Here is a 17,785-nt window from a genome sequence, read left to right on the forward strand (position 1 = left end):
TTTCATTAGTAGTTATGATGTGTTCTTTCTAACAGAGAGGCATGTTGAATCTGATGTGGTAGATTCCTGGGAGAATTATTTTTCAGGTTACCAAATAATACCGCAAATTTAGAAAGAAAGCAAAGTCATTTAGATCTTTTTAATTTCATTAGTAGTTATGATGTGTTCTTTCTAACAGAGAGGCATGTTGAATCTGATGTGGTAGATTCCTCGGAGAATTATTTTTCAGGTTACTCCATTTGATGGCTACCAGCTACCAGAAATTCACCATGGGAAGACCTAAAGGTGGAATGGTAGTAGGCTATAAATGGAATGGGCATTATTCTATTTCAGCATCCACAGAAGGAAATTTTGTTGTTCCCTGTTTATTTATCAGGAAATAGTGAAGTATAATGGGAAAAAGGTTTTTGTGAACTGCAAAATTGGATGGGGGATCATGTGAAAAACAGATGTTGTCTTCTGATAGGGGATTTCAATGTGAGAATTGCTAGTGATCAAAGCACGCCGGAAGAGTTAGATATAGGTGCCAGGTTAGAGTACACAAGGTACTCTAAAGATGTAGTTGCATTTAGAAAGGGTCTAAGATTAATAAAAATGTGCATCTTTTAATTTAATAGTGTTGAATGGAAGGATGGGTGGTAATAAAAATGGAGAATATAATTTTATTGGTGGTAGGAGATCATTCCTTAGTTATAGATTTTGACTGTCTCATTTGATGGATTAGATATAATTAAGGATTTCGTAGTCATTCCAAATGCATTCTCTGCATCATATACCACTACAAATTGAAATTTATGGTGAAATTAATACAGATAAAAATTCTGCCCTTGCTCTCAAAATTACGTTGGTCTAGAAGTGATGATTTAGTTTACACAAATAGGTTGTGAGAATTATGAATAACATTACCTGAAAATGCAAACGAGGTGGTTGATGTTTGAATGATTGTATTTATACGGTGGCATCTAATAATTTAAACTCCAATGGCAGAAAAGTACAAGTAGTACTGCTCAAACAAAATTGATCTGAAGCTAAGTGTAGGAAGGCCAGGGACAGGGTGTTTAGATTACTTAAATTGTACCACATTAACAATTCAGAGGTAGTTAAGAGGGACTATATGGATGCTAATAAAGAGTACAAAAGGTTGTGCAGGAAGAAGTGTAGCGACCATATATCTGAAATATCTGATAAATTTGGTAACGTGAGGGACAGTTTTGGGAATTATTTGTCTTTTAAGATTAAGCCATATATGAGTGCAGGCGATATCAGTCTGGATGTTTGGAATGCTCATTTCTCAGCCTTGCTTACTGCCAATGATACAAGTTTCGATACAATTTATGCATGCCCAAATGCAGAAGACGAACAGTTGGACCAACCAATCTTAAAAGAAGAATTGGCTATAATAATTAAGAAAGTCAAAAACAATAAGGCAAGACCCCATGTATTGATAGAATCCCATTCGAGTTTTACAAACAGGCTCCAGATGAATTTTTATCCCTAGTGCTGAATTTATTCAATTTTATCTTTAATTCGTGTAGCATTCCAAACTCCTTTAAGAACTCAGTAATCTTCCCCTTTGACAAAAAAGGATCATTGCAGGAAGTACTGTCGGTAGAAACTGTCCGGAAGAACTCAGTCGGTAACTATAGAGGTATATCCTTTCTGAGCTCTTTGTTGAAACTATCTACAGGCATCTTATTGCAAAGATTAGAAGAGTGGATATCCAGGAACGGGGTTTTAAATTAATACCAGGTTTTTGCAGAGGATACTCTGCAACAGATAATGTTTTTAATCTTTATAGTATAATTAACCTTAAGGTTTGTAAAGAAGGAAAGAAAATATTTTTATTTTTTATAGATTTAAGGCTGCCTTTGATAACATAGACCGACAAGAATGTTTCTATAAACTCTCCTCCTAGGATTATCTGGTAAGTTTTTAAATTTGGTGCAGGTATTTTATGAAGACACTAAATCTTTTGTCTGGTGTAAAAACAGAGTAACCGATTTGTTTTATACTTCTTGTGGTGTCAGACAGGGTTGCTTGCTCTCGCCACTATCATTTCCTCTATTTGTAAATGATTTGCAAGAGGAAGTGGGTGAAGGAATATGAATCCGTAACCTGAATATCAGAGCGTTACTCTATGCCAACAACCTAGTTTTGTTAGCATCTGAGCCGAAAACACTTCAGACCATGATCAACAAATTTCATTACTGCAGCAGGTGGAAATTAAATATTAATTTAGATAAGTAAAAAATTGTAGTTTTTAGATGGGGAGAAATACTAAGGATGTACACAAGATGTACATTTGGAGGCAATCCCATTGATGTAGTAAATAGCTATAAATATTTGGGGGTGATATTTATTTCTCAGCTGCCAATGATCCAGCCGTGGTGAAGTCTGCATTGGAACAGTTTGTGGAAAAGTTTTTTTTTAAAGATAATATACCATTATTTTTATCTAGTACTACCTTGTGTCTAGTGCATAGGGTGGAATTTCACAGTCCATTCTCTCAATTGGATCATGATCTCGGAATGTATAATTACATTAACAACAGAAACTAGGCGTTTTATGAATATTATTTTTAAAGCAAGAAATGGCATCCTTTCCTCTCAATTCTAATCCCAGTAGGGAATTGAATGACAGGATATGCTCATTATGTAATACCAGTGAGGAGGAAAATATTGTTCATTTTGTAGGTAAATGTCCTATTTTATCAGAAATTATGGCATTGGAAAGGCACACTAACAGAGGAAGGTGTAGTAGTTGGGCTGTTAAATGGAAGTGACTGGAGAATTCTAGCGAAATATTTGAATGAAGCATTAGCCTATAAGAAAAGTTTAGTAACGGAATTTAACTTTTAACTAATTTTTGTACAATATTATACATTTTTTTTCATTTTATTACTACTGCATGCCCATTGTATTAATTAATATTGCATAAATGGTCAAAGATGAGGGGGGGAAAAAGGAGGAATGTTTTATTTTGTATGTAAAAAATACAAAGTATAAGTAATTTTATAATAAGTAATAATGGGTAATTTATTAATTTCTAACTTTTTGCCAACTGAGCAGACAACCTTATGGTCATGTCCACGTTTGGAAGAAAGTGTTTTCAGTTTATTTATTGTTATATTATTAGTAATGAGTATATTATGTTGTGTTTCTTTTTTTAAATTGAATGTAATTTTTTTTTTTTGTCTTTTCAGGTTGAATGCATTTTTTTGTTAGAAATAAACACAGTATTATTATTACGAGGGCAAGCCAAAAAGAAAAGTGGAATTCAAAAAATCAATATATTTATTTGTACTTACATAAATGATACATGCATTATTTTTCAACATATCCTCTCCTACTTCTATGCACTTAGTCCATCTTTTAAATTCCTTCCTGGAAGAAAGTTTTCGGTCTGGTGTGCAGAAAATGTTTCACAGCTTCTATGGGCTCTTCATCAGACTCATGATTCCAGACTCATGACACAGTAGCTCACAGTAATTGTCACTGTTTACTGATTGACCTTTAGGTGTGAAGTAAACCAAAAGTGAACCTTCCATATCCAGAATATCATCATCACCTTTCCTGCAGACATGTGAGTTTTGAACTTTTTTGCTGTGGGAGATGAAGAATGTTTACACACTAAATTTTGTCGCTTACTCTTGGGTTCAAAGTGATGAACTCACGTCTCATCAACGATTATTATTCACTTAAGAAATGAGTCTCTTTCAATTTCATAACGTTTCAAAAGCATCTGGGAAATTTTCAAATGATTCTATTTATGGATGCCGGTCAATTAATGTGAAACCCAGCAAGCACAGACTCTCTAAAAGTTTAAAGGACCGTGGATTATTGAAAATACTGAGCCATGGCTTATATTCAACTCATTTGCAATGTCAACTGTAATTCATCAATTACCGAGAATCATTTCTTTAACCACTTCAATACTGTCATTAGTCTTTGAAGTAGAAGGAGTAGAAGGCCTACCTACCATGTGCTGTTCATCACAGAGAGAAATCCTACCACTTTTAAAGCGAGTAATCCATTCATAGATCTTGCTTCCACTTAAACAACTCTCTCCATATTGCTGCTGTATTTGATAAAAATCTCTGCTGGTTCATCCCTTCTGAACTGAGGAAACGTATCACTGCTTGCATTTCTTCCTTGGTGCAATCAGACAAAGGAGCACTCATTTTAAAAAGACTTTTTAAACACAATTACAAATAGCTAACGGCGAAACAAAACTTTCAATGAACAGCTGATACAGGTTATGAATTATAGCAGAACAATATTTGCTGGCATACATGGCAGGACTGGTAGGGAGATCAAGATTCCCCTTTATTTTTTGACTTTCATTGTAAACTAAGCTAAATAAATACATTACAAATGAATTCATGAATATTTATTATGAACAATGATAAAATATTTTTTTTTTTCAAGTAAAAATGTACATAGTATATATGTATAAAGTAAAAATGGTTTTAATAACCAATATAAAAAAAAGGTCATACATTGCTGCCTATTAAATTAGATTACAATAAATAAAGCAATAATATGCAATTGCACTCTGTTCTCAACCGCATCAATGTTGGAAATGATCATAGAATGGTCACAGCTAAAGTGGGAATAAATTTTAGAAAAGAAGATGAAAAATTGATAAAAACCTCCAGAAAAAGAAAATAAACACTGAAAAGCTATTAGAAAATAAGAGCTGTTTTGAGCTTAATCTATCGAATTGTTTCTCTCTGTTGCAATATTTGGAAGATATAGACATATAAAAACACAATGAAGGAATTGTCAACAATATATTTGATTCAGCTAAGTCAACAGTACCATCAGACAAACATCGTTGTCAAAAATCTCAATTGAAACTATTAGTCCAATGAATAAAACGATGATTCAGGAAATGTTTGTTATTAATAAATTGAAATGTTGAACTCTGTAAGACCGTAAGGAAGTGCAACCAGGAAGAAATGCATCAGTTTAACATGAAACTAGTGCAAAAGATGCTGGAAGAAGGTAAGAGAGCAAAATGTAAACTGGTAAATAAACAAATTTTTGGCTTAAAATGAGAAGATGATTTCTTATGCAGAACACATTAGAAATAACTGAAAAATTTTATTCTAATTCATAAAAGGACCAAAATCAGCCAAAATTAAGAGTTTCCTGTGGAAGAAGCACCACATGTTTTAGTAGAAGAAATACAGGATGCAAAATCAATGAAAAACAGATGAAAAACAGGAAAGCTTCAGGAACAGATAACATTAATGCTGAGATCCTGAAAGCTGTGGTAAAACATTGCACTCAGCACTTGAAAAAATTGGTTGCACTTGAGGCACTTAAGATGCTTCAAAAACCAAAAGATCCTGACTGCTGAAACGATTCTTCTACACAAGGACTCAGGAAGACCTGAAAAATTATCACCCAATAAGCCTCCTCTTAGTTATCTAAAAGGTTTTCACCAAGACAATAGCCAAAACAATGCTAAAAACTCTGAATGAATTACAACCAAAGGAGCAAGCAGGCTTCAAAAGTGGTTTTAGCACAATGGATCACATCCAGGTTTTCATAAAGTCATAGAAATACACAGTATACTATCCCCCTACGTATATATGGCTTTTATTAACTATGACAAGGCATTGGTGTAAACACAGTTTACATAAAATTGCAACAATTGATATATGAAGAAGCAAAAGCTATCATCTGTACAAACAAGTAGAAATAAATGTACAAAAAGATGTACAACAAGGCACCACTATATCACCCATGCTCTTCTCAGTCTACCTTGATATTCAACAAGTTTGCCAAGGAAATAAAGATTTTTGTCTTTGGAGAAGATCTAGAACAGATAGATCACCACTACATATATCTTGGCCAATGAAAAAATTGAATGACAAGTTAAGCTTGGGTGGCAGGCATTTCAGAGACTTAGCATCATTTTCAAGAATAAACTCCCCTTTTCCTTAAAATGAAAGTTTTTGATCGATGCATCCTTCCAGTTCTTTGGTAGTGAAACTTGGACATTAACTGTTCAATCATTTCAGAAGAAACTGTGGGTAGCACAAAGAAATATGGAATGATGTGTGCTTGGAGTGACCAGATGGGATACAAAGACCTGTAAATGAATCCAAGAACATACAAAAGCACATATCATGAAAGTTAAATAATTAAAATTCGGGTAGACAAGCCATGAAACAAGAACTAATGGCAGATGGACTAAAGCAGCACTTCAATATGGATACCGCTAGATGTTAAACACTCATGAAAAAGACCAAAGGCTCATTGGATTGATGATAATTTAATTGGACCAAATTAACATAAGATCAAAGAAGACCATATTAGTTGGAAACATGCTGAAGTGGTTTTTATCTTGCGGTGGCTGATAACAATGATATATTTCATAATTATGACATACATACATATATCTAAATTAATGAGCGACTAAACAGAATTTGAAAATTACGACTTGCTTAAAAGTCGGTATCCTTGATAACATAAAACATATACACGAATATCTGAATGCGGTCTTCACTATTTAATAAAAATAATAAAAACAGTTGTCAGATACTTGACAGTAGGCTTTATTTATAACAGTGCACAATATTTTTGCAGCAAATAAACATATAAAATTAAAATGTAGATATAAAATTATATTTCCACATAACACATTCTGATAAAGCAGAGATGGATGTGAAAGTATTAAACGCAATGAAATAAATAATGTAATTAATGGAAAATGAATTTTTATAAATGTTCATATTTCATATATTATTACAGTTCAAGATTTAACACAGATTAATTATGTATTCTTCAAGTTATAACAGGCATAAGACTCACTAATAGCCAATTTGAGAGATCAATTTTGGGCATGTGAAAAATAATAAATCAAAGATTTAAAACATAAACCTTCTACATAATTAAATAATGATATCTTAAATGGAAATTTCATCCTTATTTTAAATTATTTTATTATAAAGAATTTGAAAATTATTTTCTGTGTTAAAATTAAAACCGAAGAATTACAAAAAAAAACTAGGTTAAATAAAAATATAAACATATATAAATGCAAACATAAAAACAATCACAACAGAACATCTACTAAGAATTATATATAATTTACCCTTCCAATAAGTGGTTTATTTCCAGTAAAATCCTTCATTAAAATGTCTTGAGCTATGACATCATCATATGGTGAGTAAGTACCATTTGGTTCCCTACCACTCACACCAGGGTCCATAATAACAAAATAATGCATACCTTTCTGTAACAAATAAATAAAAAAAAACTCTTCATTATAAATAGTAATATTTGTTATAAATCCACAACAATAATTTTATAATAAATATAGTTAACAAATAAATAAATAAAAAATAAAAGTAAGCAAGAATATTTTTTAACAATCAAAACTAAATTTTAATAAACCGCTAAAGTTACAAAACAACGAAAGTATACCTCTTCATGATACCTTCAAGAGGTTACAAACTGATAAAAATTTATAAAAATGCACACAATAGTACAGATTTCCATTATAAATTGGCGCTATGATAATATGGTAGTGGTAAAACAACTGTAATACTTTTTTATAAACTAACCATTACCATGATATCATCAGCGAACAGGTTCATTTAGAATTAATAAGTTAATCACTTATATAGTCCAGTACAAAAGATGCTTATCTACATTCTAGAACAGAGTTATATGAATATGAATATATTCTCTCAGAAATTTAATTTCTGAATATAAAATTAAATTTATTACAAATAATGTACCAGTTGAATCACAGTTTTGTCAGCTGAGAACAATTGTGACTATTAAAATCATTTGTGCACTAAACAAAGTGATATCTTTAGGGCCTTTTTCTTTTCATTTAATCGTCAATATTTTTCTGTAGTTTTAGTGTTTGTGTTACCCCATTAGAAAAATCTGGTGACTTTTTTTTTCAACTATGAATCGATGACTAAAAGTAAAGTTAAAAATAAAAAAATTATACAAAACTTACTAAAATTTAATGAAGAAAAAACAAGAGTTCAATAAAAAATTAAATGAAATTGTAATTTCCTTATTATTTTTCAGTAAGTTTTGCTTTAGTACTATAAATCTATCAGGTATCCATCATTGTTAATAACAAATATAAAAAAGGAAGCTGAAGGTATATTTTTTTGAAAAAGGTCAGTCAAGTTTATACGTGGCATATAAAAATCACAAGAGAAAGAAACCTGTAACACTCCTTGAGAATTTTAATTCATCAGCTTTTAGGAGAATCAGAATTGTACACAATTAACAGTATCAACTTAATAAGTTTAAACATGATCTAGAGTGACAAGGGGAGAAACATGTTTAAGGATTATATAAAATGATTTAGAAGTTAAGCGGGTGACGACAAAAAATAATAGAAAATGAATGAGAGAAAAGATACTGCCATGAAAAGAATCTCTTATCTGAAAGCAATCAAGAAATTTTTAAAAGAAAAGAGAACTATACTTGAACGGTTGAAAGTTACACTTTAACTTTACATTCAACCAAAAAAATGTAGAGACAGAAGCAGCATGTTAGTCCATCCACCGGTTACCAAAGGTGAAAAAATGGTTTGTTTACAATTCCTTATTAACAAGGACCACTACCTCAAGAAAGGTAACGTAACTATCATGAAAATATGAATCTACAGAACTTCAAAAACCGATTAAATAAAAAATTATAAAGAACTTACAACCAAATAGCGTATTGGTGCTTGACAATTTGCCATACCTACATCAAAAGTTGAAAAAATTCCTTCCATAGCAAACCATAAAATAGAAATGGAGTGGCTAAGAAATACCTCCTTTGAAAATTCAATGGTTTGCTTAAAACTCTGTGTCAAACAAAGTAAATCTTTACTTTAATTGTCACAAGCAACGAATCCAGATGTAACTTATTCTCTTGGCAGCATTTTCCAAGAAATGCTTTACATAAATATAAGGCAGTTCTTAAACTGGATTTTTATTATCAAGACTTTAACCTGACTGATCTCATTTGATGAATAATAGAAAAACCGGGTAATCAAAATGTAATGTGTAAAAGCTAGAAGAAATATTAGTTAAATTGGGGACAACAACGCTTCAATAGATGCTGATACGTGGTTGAAATGCTGCAAGCTGCTGAAATTGAAAATGACTTCAAGAGTTTTAAAGAATGTATCATGGAATTCAAGCTGACATATTAATTAACCATCTGAATACAAAAAATAGTGAAACAGTGAGTAAATACTGAATATGAGGTACCATCCACATTATCAGTAAAAAAAAGGGACTAAAGGGCAGAATAAAAAATTTAGGAATTGTCAGATATAAAACAGAATTGTCAAATCATTTTGTGCTTATAAACATAAATCATGTTATGTATTTTACAAAATAAGAATTCTAATTTATCCGTGAATCTATATTTAACAATGTGCAAACTTTTCTTAAAAAATTAATAATTAAATACTCCATCGCTGTCAAAACAGACAAGAGAATTTTTTGTGTAATTCAACACAGCACTTCATTCTGTCAGAAGAGCTTTATTGTTGGTTTTTCCTGGCATTTTTAATAAATTACTAACCAAAGGTTAAAGGATTTTATTCAATAAAAATCAATTTCTTTAAAATAGAATTCAATAATTTTCTTTTTTATAAATTATACTACTCATTCAGTTAGTGTTTAAATAATAATAATAAATAAAATATAGGATTTTTTTAATCTTCATTTAACATGTATAAATTGTGCCCAATTATTTTCATAAATGCTTTTATAAAGGGTCTTCATGAAAAAATGATGGGGTGTATGTAATTCAGATGATGGCAGTAGAAACATTTTGAGCAGTTGTGTCGATAGCCTCCAACCCAAACGTTTGTATAACAGCAGTTCTCACCACCACACCGGTTTTTGTATTGTTTCTGAGGGGTAGTTAGTTCATTACTATGCTCACTATTCAAGAAAAAGCAAAGTGTGTTTTGTGGCATGCTGAATTAAAGTCCGTAGTTTTAGTTCAACTTGCATTTCTATAAGTAAATATGGAAAAGAGCCACCTCAAGAAATAATATATGATGTCGTTTCAAAAATTTCAAAGAAACTGAATCTGTTCTCAAGGAAAAATCAACCAGCAGATCAGGAGTACCAGACAAAACTGTCAAATTAATTAGACGATCTGCAATCAGAAGTCCTAACAATCAATCTCTCATTCAAAGCCTTGTTAGATATTTCAAGAACAATTCACAAAATTTTATACCAAAGATTAAAATTACACGCATATAAAATCCAGCTACTGCAGGAATTGACACCTGTGATGGGAAAAACGTTTCAGTTTTGCTGTTGAAATTTTCCATAAAGTTAATGAAAAAAAATCATTTTTAGACAATATAATTTTTACGGATGAAGTTACATTCCATATTAATGGGTGCGTCCACAGACACAATTCAAGAATATGGCGATCTGAAAACCCACATGTAATTTTTGAGAAACAACATGACACGTCTAAAGTTAACGTTTAGTTTGGTTTGATGAAAAATCGTGTAATCGGGCCTTTGTTCTTTGCTGAAAAGACTACTAATTATTTTTTTTATCACAATACGTTAAACAATTACTGCTTTCCTTGACCGGATGAACTCGAAAACATACAACCAATTCATTTCCAACAAGATGGCGCACCCCTGCACTTTTGCATTCGTCAGCCAGGACTTTGAGCAGAAAATTTGGACATCGATGGGATAGGATGGAAAGGATATTACCCTGGCCTTCAAGGAATCCAGACCTGACACCTTGCGATTTTTTCTTTTGGGGGGTATATAAAAAACATTATTTACCGGCAAAAAATACGCAACCTATATCACTTAAAGGAAAGGATTAATGGAGCAACTGTAATCATTACAGAAGATATGTTAATTAGGTTATGGACAGAAACTGAGTATTGAACATTTGCCAAGCGACGAATGGTGCACATATTGAAATTTAATAGTTATGTAAAATAAACTGTTTGGGATGACGAATTCGATAAATAATCAGACATCAAGTAAGTATTTTTGTTTTCATTTAATTCACGTTCAAAACTTCACCGTTCTTTTATGAAGACCTGTATTTTGAAATCATTTTATTAAGTTTTTTCTAGTATTTCACAAACTTACATTTCTTTTATTTTATATTATTGTTAAGTATTAATGTGCACTTTAACCGTTTCAATTGTGTTTTTTTTTTTAATATCGATTCTGATCAAGAATTTGGCACAATTTCCCTTGAATCATTTAGGGCAAATGCTGCGGCGGTTCATTTTTTTATGAGTAACCATTGTTATCCATTCCTGATATAATCTATATAATTAAGTATTGAACTGAATAGAATATTTATAAAATAATAATAACATTAAAACAGCAATTAATGACACCAATTTTACTAAATGGCTTCAGGTCAATGATTTTGATGAAAGTTAAAATTAATTTTGATAAAAGTTAAGGTTAAAGAAAATCGATTTTGATTATATAATATTTAAAATCAAATTGGATAAAAAAAAAATTAATTTAACACTAGCGGTATACATTAATTAGAATTGTTAAAAAAATATATTTAAATACCAATTTTTGCACATTTAAAAAACAAAATGTCGATAAGTGGAGAATATATCAAGACCTATCGGTTAAGAATAGTTAAAAGTTATGTGAGTAACAGATGTCAGACTATTTTTACTCATGCGATTCAAAATCTGAAACGAAAAAATATTGAATTCTACATCTTTACAGTACTCAATATTAAATGCATTTAAATAACATTTTATACAGTAACTCTACAACATATATAAAAAAAAAACTTGACAATTAAAGAAGTATAGTATACCAATTAAATTCATAATACATAAAGATGTATATAAGTTTTACCTAAAGTGTATTGAATAAATAAAATTGTCGATACTAATTAATCAAAGTTTCAGTAGAAAATAAGAGTGGTGTTCTCAGGTGGTGTGGATATACAGATGGAAGAACTGTCATCGGGTGTTCCTACTGATGTAACAAATCTTGTGGGGCAGGCTACCTATTTATAGATTAATGAGATGAAATAAGCTTTCTTATTTTATATAATATTACCTTGCTTATTTCTTCAGATAACCTCAATTCTTTTTTTAAACGATCATTAACTGTTTAATTTTTCAAAAACGAGTTTATTAATTGTTAACTAAAATAATTTGTTACAAAACAGAGAAACTGAAGAAAATTTACCTGGTAACATTATTTTAATGATAATAATTTATACATATGACACTAGTAACTACAGTATTACGCTCAATTACAGCTATCTATATGCTCCATTTTTTGTTTAATTAGAAATTAATTTTGTAGAATGTGAAAAATGCCAAGCTAAGCTAGATTCAAACCCAGAACCTTCTGGATAAAGGAAAAGATGCAATCGATAAGTCACAGTGATCAACATAACTAGAAAATGATTGTAACTTTTCACAATATTCGTCATTATGGTAAGACTTATCGCCTACTAATAACTTAAATCTAATTTAAAAAAATATAAAAATACTTTTATTTTCCCAGCTACAGCAATATATATGCTGCTATAGCTATAATGGGAAAAAATATGGGTTGGTAAAAAAAAAATCTTAAAAATTTTTGTCTTTTTTTTTAAGTTTTGTGCATTAAGGACATATTTTTAAAAAATGATTAATAAAACAAGTTGATTTAAATAAATTATAAATAATCTGCTAAAAAATATTTATTCCAATCCTACAAAGTTAAAAAAATCTATTATTGTCTGTTTGTGTGTATGTTCGTATGTATATTGGCCAGTATTCGGTCTTATATTTCTGGACCCTGTTGACCAATTTTCTTCAAACTTGTGAGAAAGCAAACCTTTGGGGTGAAAAAATGTATTATATCTTTGTAAAAATTGGAAAAAGGAATGGGGTGTTTTAGCCAAAATAAAATTTCACACCTTGCTTCAAAGAATAGTAGAGGAGTTTTTTGGATTTGTATATTCTACATCAATAGGCTTTCAAGCTGGTATAAAAACAATTTGTTCATTCCACTCCAATGATTTGCGGTAGCAAAATTATTCTTTTAATTTTTTTTAGCATTTATTTTAAATTCAAATCCATCTCACAAGTTACTCACTGCATTTCCTTCTTTTTCTAGCCAAAAACTTTCAGCTCCTATCAAGAAAATTACAACTTTGTTTATTTAGAATTATGGGTACATCTTTATATTTTAAAAAAAATTTTAAAACTGTCTTTTTTTAAATTTATTATCTCATTTAGGGATTCTTAAAAATTAATTTTATCTGGATGCTTCCCCTTGAGTATGGAACCAACAGAAATAAAAAAAAAATGAATCCAATAATTTGACCGGCATAACCAGAAAAGTTATGCCGGTCATTTCTGGCTCTTTATCAATAAAAAAAAAATTTGATTTGATTTCCTTGAATGATCAATGTCAAGTAATAGCAAATTCTATTTCGTTGCCCCTTGAAAGGTAATCAATTAATTTACAGAAAATTTAATCTTTATGTGTTTCAATTATACAGACTCATACCAAAATTGATTGTATAACTTTTTGCATATATCAAAAGACAAAGGAAAATTGTGATACCTTAAACAATCTGTAACTAAGATCAGGTTACACCATGTTGTTTAAAATAAATAAAAACATGCTTTTTTGTTAGTTAATTCACTTACGCATGGAAATGTGGATCAGAGATGTTTTAGTCTTGAAAAATGACACGCATGATTGGGATTTGAATCCAGGATTTTTCAAATGAAAGGTTGAGGTGCTACCATTTCACATGTCTGTATGCCTAAATCAACTTTTTGAAATGCGATACACGTTTAGAATGCAGTACACAAATATGGAGTAATATGATATATTACAAAAACTGGAATAACAAAGCAGCGAGTTTAAAATATCAAATATAAATATATTCTTTTAACCTACTATGATGGTAAGCTGTAAACCTTCATGATTATAGAATGCAACACATCAGCTCCCTCAAGTTTTGGAATTAGAAGTTGGAATAGAAAAAAATTCAGGTTTTTGGCAAAACAATACTGCCCTGATAAGAGGCAGTTCCTCTGCAGGTTAACCATTCCCTCCTTCTCCCTTCCAATTGGCTTATTCCTTATTTCTTCTTCCTTGGATGGATGCAAAGGGACAGAGTGAAGCAAAAGATTGGGTCAGCCTCCTCTCTAGTTCTCCGCTTACGTTACATTCATTCATTTGTATTATAGTAAAAAAAGATCGCACAATCGTCTTCCAAGAACTGGCTCCTGTGCTTTCTTACATTTCCACAACCAGTTTTACCGCCTGTCTTTATTTGAGCCTCTTCATCATTGCCTTTGCCTTCCTTTCAGATAATCACATTCCAGTCACTCTGCCTCCCGTCCACAACAACATGAAACCAATGTGCCCTTTACTTCTTTTCATAAAGTCACCTTCATTCAAGTGAACATTAATAACTTCCCTTTTTCCATTTCAGTCAGTATCAACTCATCTCAGTTCATCTTCACCACAACTGCTCTCTGTTTTGTGTGCTGCACTTTCAGTGTACTGCACTTTCTTTCCTGCTTTAAGTACATAAAGTATTCTTAACAATCATCAGTCAGTTCGGTTCTCAAAGATGGATTTTGATAGCGACAACAGTTGTAAAGATCCTGATTTAAAGCCTACTTTCTAGCGATATGCATATAAAGTTACACAACCCTTGAAAGAATGTTCGGTGGAATGCTTATAAAAGAAACAGAAGAAAAAATGCAGTTTGGAGAAAAAAATTAAATTAAATTGTCAAAATATTTTATTTTAATGGACTCTTCTTCTGACACAAAAAGCGCTAAATTTATGTTATGCGCCAAGAAAAAAAAAAACTATTTAAGCGAGACATTTATCTAAAGTCAGTCTCAAAATACATTTAAAAGCAAATCGTGCTGAAGAATCTCAACAAATATACCGACCGATATCAGAAACCAAGGTGCAAACGGGATTTCTGCACAAATTTTTAACTTCAAAAGTAATTATATTTAACATATGTATCGTATTTATATGTCATTATTCGGGAGAACAATAATATAATGAAACGAATCATAATTTTAAAGAATGTTAAATGATAAGACGCGGTGACCGAATGGTCGCATATTTTTGCTTTCAAATTATTATCTAGGTTGATGGTAATAAATTGATAAAAACATTTTATCATGGATTGATAATCTTTCATACAAACATAATACACTTTTGCTTTAGAATAATATCTAGTTCGATGATAAAGAAATAAGAGGATTTTATCGGAACTGATCATCTTTTGGATACAATACTCAAATACTGTTTTGGGGATCACAATCTAAACAAAGTTTAGTAAATCTTTTTGGGCTGTAAAAGAAAGCCAATAAATAAATGACAGAAATAAGGAAACACAAATTTTTAAGCAATCTTTTAAAAATCAATAGTACATTTTAGGTTCATTATTTATTTATTAAGTGATATAATTAACTGTAGGAAGATACATTTAAAAAAGTAGTCTTCATTAGAACACAAGTAAGTTTATGGAAGTCTGCAACAACATTATTTGGAAAAAAATCAAAAGAACGTTAAGTTTTCTCTACTACATGACACAAATTAAGGATTAATGTCCAGAATTTGACACATGCAGAAGAAAAACCAAATTCTAAACCCTGATTCTCTGATTAGGAAGTAGTATAATAATTAATGGTATCAAACTATAATGAATAATCTGAAGAATGTATATACTACTTTTTCTTAAGAAATAAAATAACACAACATCAAAACAATAGGGTGTGGTTCCTATATGGAACAATAGGATATTTTATTTCACACACTGCCATCAATTAGGGAGTTTTCACTGACATTAACTGATGCAGTCATTAGCCACTATCAAATACTAATGGCATGAAGATACACACCCGAAAATGAACAACAGTGTTGTTTAATTTTCCATCAACATACTAGAATTGATTAATCAAATGTGGTTTTTAATGCCAACAAAAATTTTTTTATAGAATTGTTGCATTCAATCAACAAAAAATACACAAGCTCCCTCCACCTGCAATCTAATAAAGCACACACTGAAAAACCCAGCAATCCAGAAGTATTTAAACTGCAGTGACTGCACTAAATATTACACTGTATGAACTGGACTCACATTCATCAACAGATACAATAAATACATACATCAACGTACACAACAGAATCAATTTTTACAAATCACATCGAATAAAAGAAAAAGCAGGATATTTACACCCCAATAAGTAAATTTTACACATAGCACAATTGATACAAAATTTACAAATACACTAAATCTAACAAAAATAATATAATAAGCAAACAAATACAACATAAAATATGAATTTAGTTACATGCTTAAGGGGTTTTCTTGTTTTATTAAAATGGACACCGCTACAAAAGTGCTATAAAAAATTCCAAGATGTTTTAACACCTTCAATTACCTACAAAAGGTCACTTTAAGAATAGTTCCTTTATTTTTAAAAAAGTCATGTAAATTTTTAACCATTTTAAAATATAAAAATTACTCAAATAATTTTTGTATAGTATTCTAATCTTGTAGTTTAAAAAAAGCATTTAAAAATAATAATAGTTTAAAAATTGTATTTAATAAAAGACAAAAATAAATGTGATTTTATATTCTATTAGGATTAAACCACCTACAATAGCAAATGACATGAAATTTAACATATATATTTATCTAACATTATAACCACTGTATCGAAATAATTATTATTAATAAAAATTTTACTATCAGAGTTTGTAAAGAACACTTACCTATTTGTCTGTAGCACTATCAGAGCTTACAGCTCTGTTATTAGCAGACTTTTTACTTTTTACAAATTACAAATAATATGAAATTAAAATAAATATTGTCAATTATTAATTAAAATATTAATATACAATAAAATTTTTTTAATAAAATAGGTTATTAAAATGTTCATTAAAATCAGATTAAAAATGTTAGTACATATATACATATATACATATTTATTTATTTTTCTAAAGTAAATTCTTTTAAGAATCATATTCCTCTGTTCTAATATACAAAATTATATTTATTTGATCAAGTATATACACACTGTAGTCAAAAATAAAACATCCTAATCTACCATTGCACAATATCTGTAATGATCAATGGCAGATTAGGATGATAGAAAATACTGTAATCTGTATCATGCCATGTTAAATAATCAATTTTCGCAGGATCCCACATCTTCAGTTGGTATTGAATTCTATAATTAAATTAAAACATATTTAGAACTTGTCAAAATTGTTTTCTTTTAAAGATTTTGAAAATTATTAGGGATGTGTACGCAAATTCTGCTACATGCATGAATTATGCTGTAAATATGCAGAACAATAATATTTTACATAATAAATGTGTTATAAAGTAATTATAGAATTCAATACAAACTGATGATGAAGGATCGCACAAAAATCAGTTATTACATATTAGACTAGATATCAATAATTACACACTCAACTAGGCTATCTGATACAAAATCTTCAATATAAGTTAAAATTTGAAACGTAATAATAAAAATTACACCCAGGCATAACAACACGTCAAAAACTCCCACCATCCATGGAAAACCCAAAAAGAACATTTCACTGTGGAGAAGTTTCACAAAACCAACTATTAAATTTACCAAGGATTAAATTTAGGCTCGCTTCACTAATTAACAATTAGGCGAAATAGTAATAAAAAACTTGATTATTTAAACAATAACCCAAAAGTTTGTTGCTTATAATTATAGACATAAATTAAGCAAACGTAACCCACTGC

The 17,785-nt window shown here is 30.2% G+C and overlaps 1 protein-coding gene across 4 annotated transcripts in view; it reads right to left on the reverse strand.

Moving 5' to 3' along the window:
- The window catches only part of LOC142331534 (lysosomal alpha-glucosidase-like), a 46,394-nt gene that overhangs the window by 14,206 nt on the left and 14,403 nt on the right, over positions 1 to 17,785 (reverse strand). For all 4 annotated transcript variants that reach the window (XR_012758028.1, XR_012758027.1, XM_075377519.1 and 1 more), the window contains one exon: positions 7,108 to 7,248. Coding sequence is in view for 2 of the 4 variants with exons in the window: in XM_075377519.1 (XP_075233634.1) it covers positions 7,108 to 7,248 (141 nt within the window). In the remaining 2 variants the exon portion in view is untranslated. The remainder of the gene's footprint in view (positions 1 to 7,107; positions 7,249 to 17,785) is intronic.

Source organism: Lycorma delicatula, chromosome 10, assembly GCF_047948215.1.
Source record: "Lycorma delicatula isolate Av1 chromosome 10, ASM4794821v1, whole genome shotgun sequence".
NCBI lineage: Eukaryota > Metazoa > Arthropoda > Insecta > Hemiptera > Fulgoridae > Lycorma > Lycorma delicatula.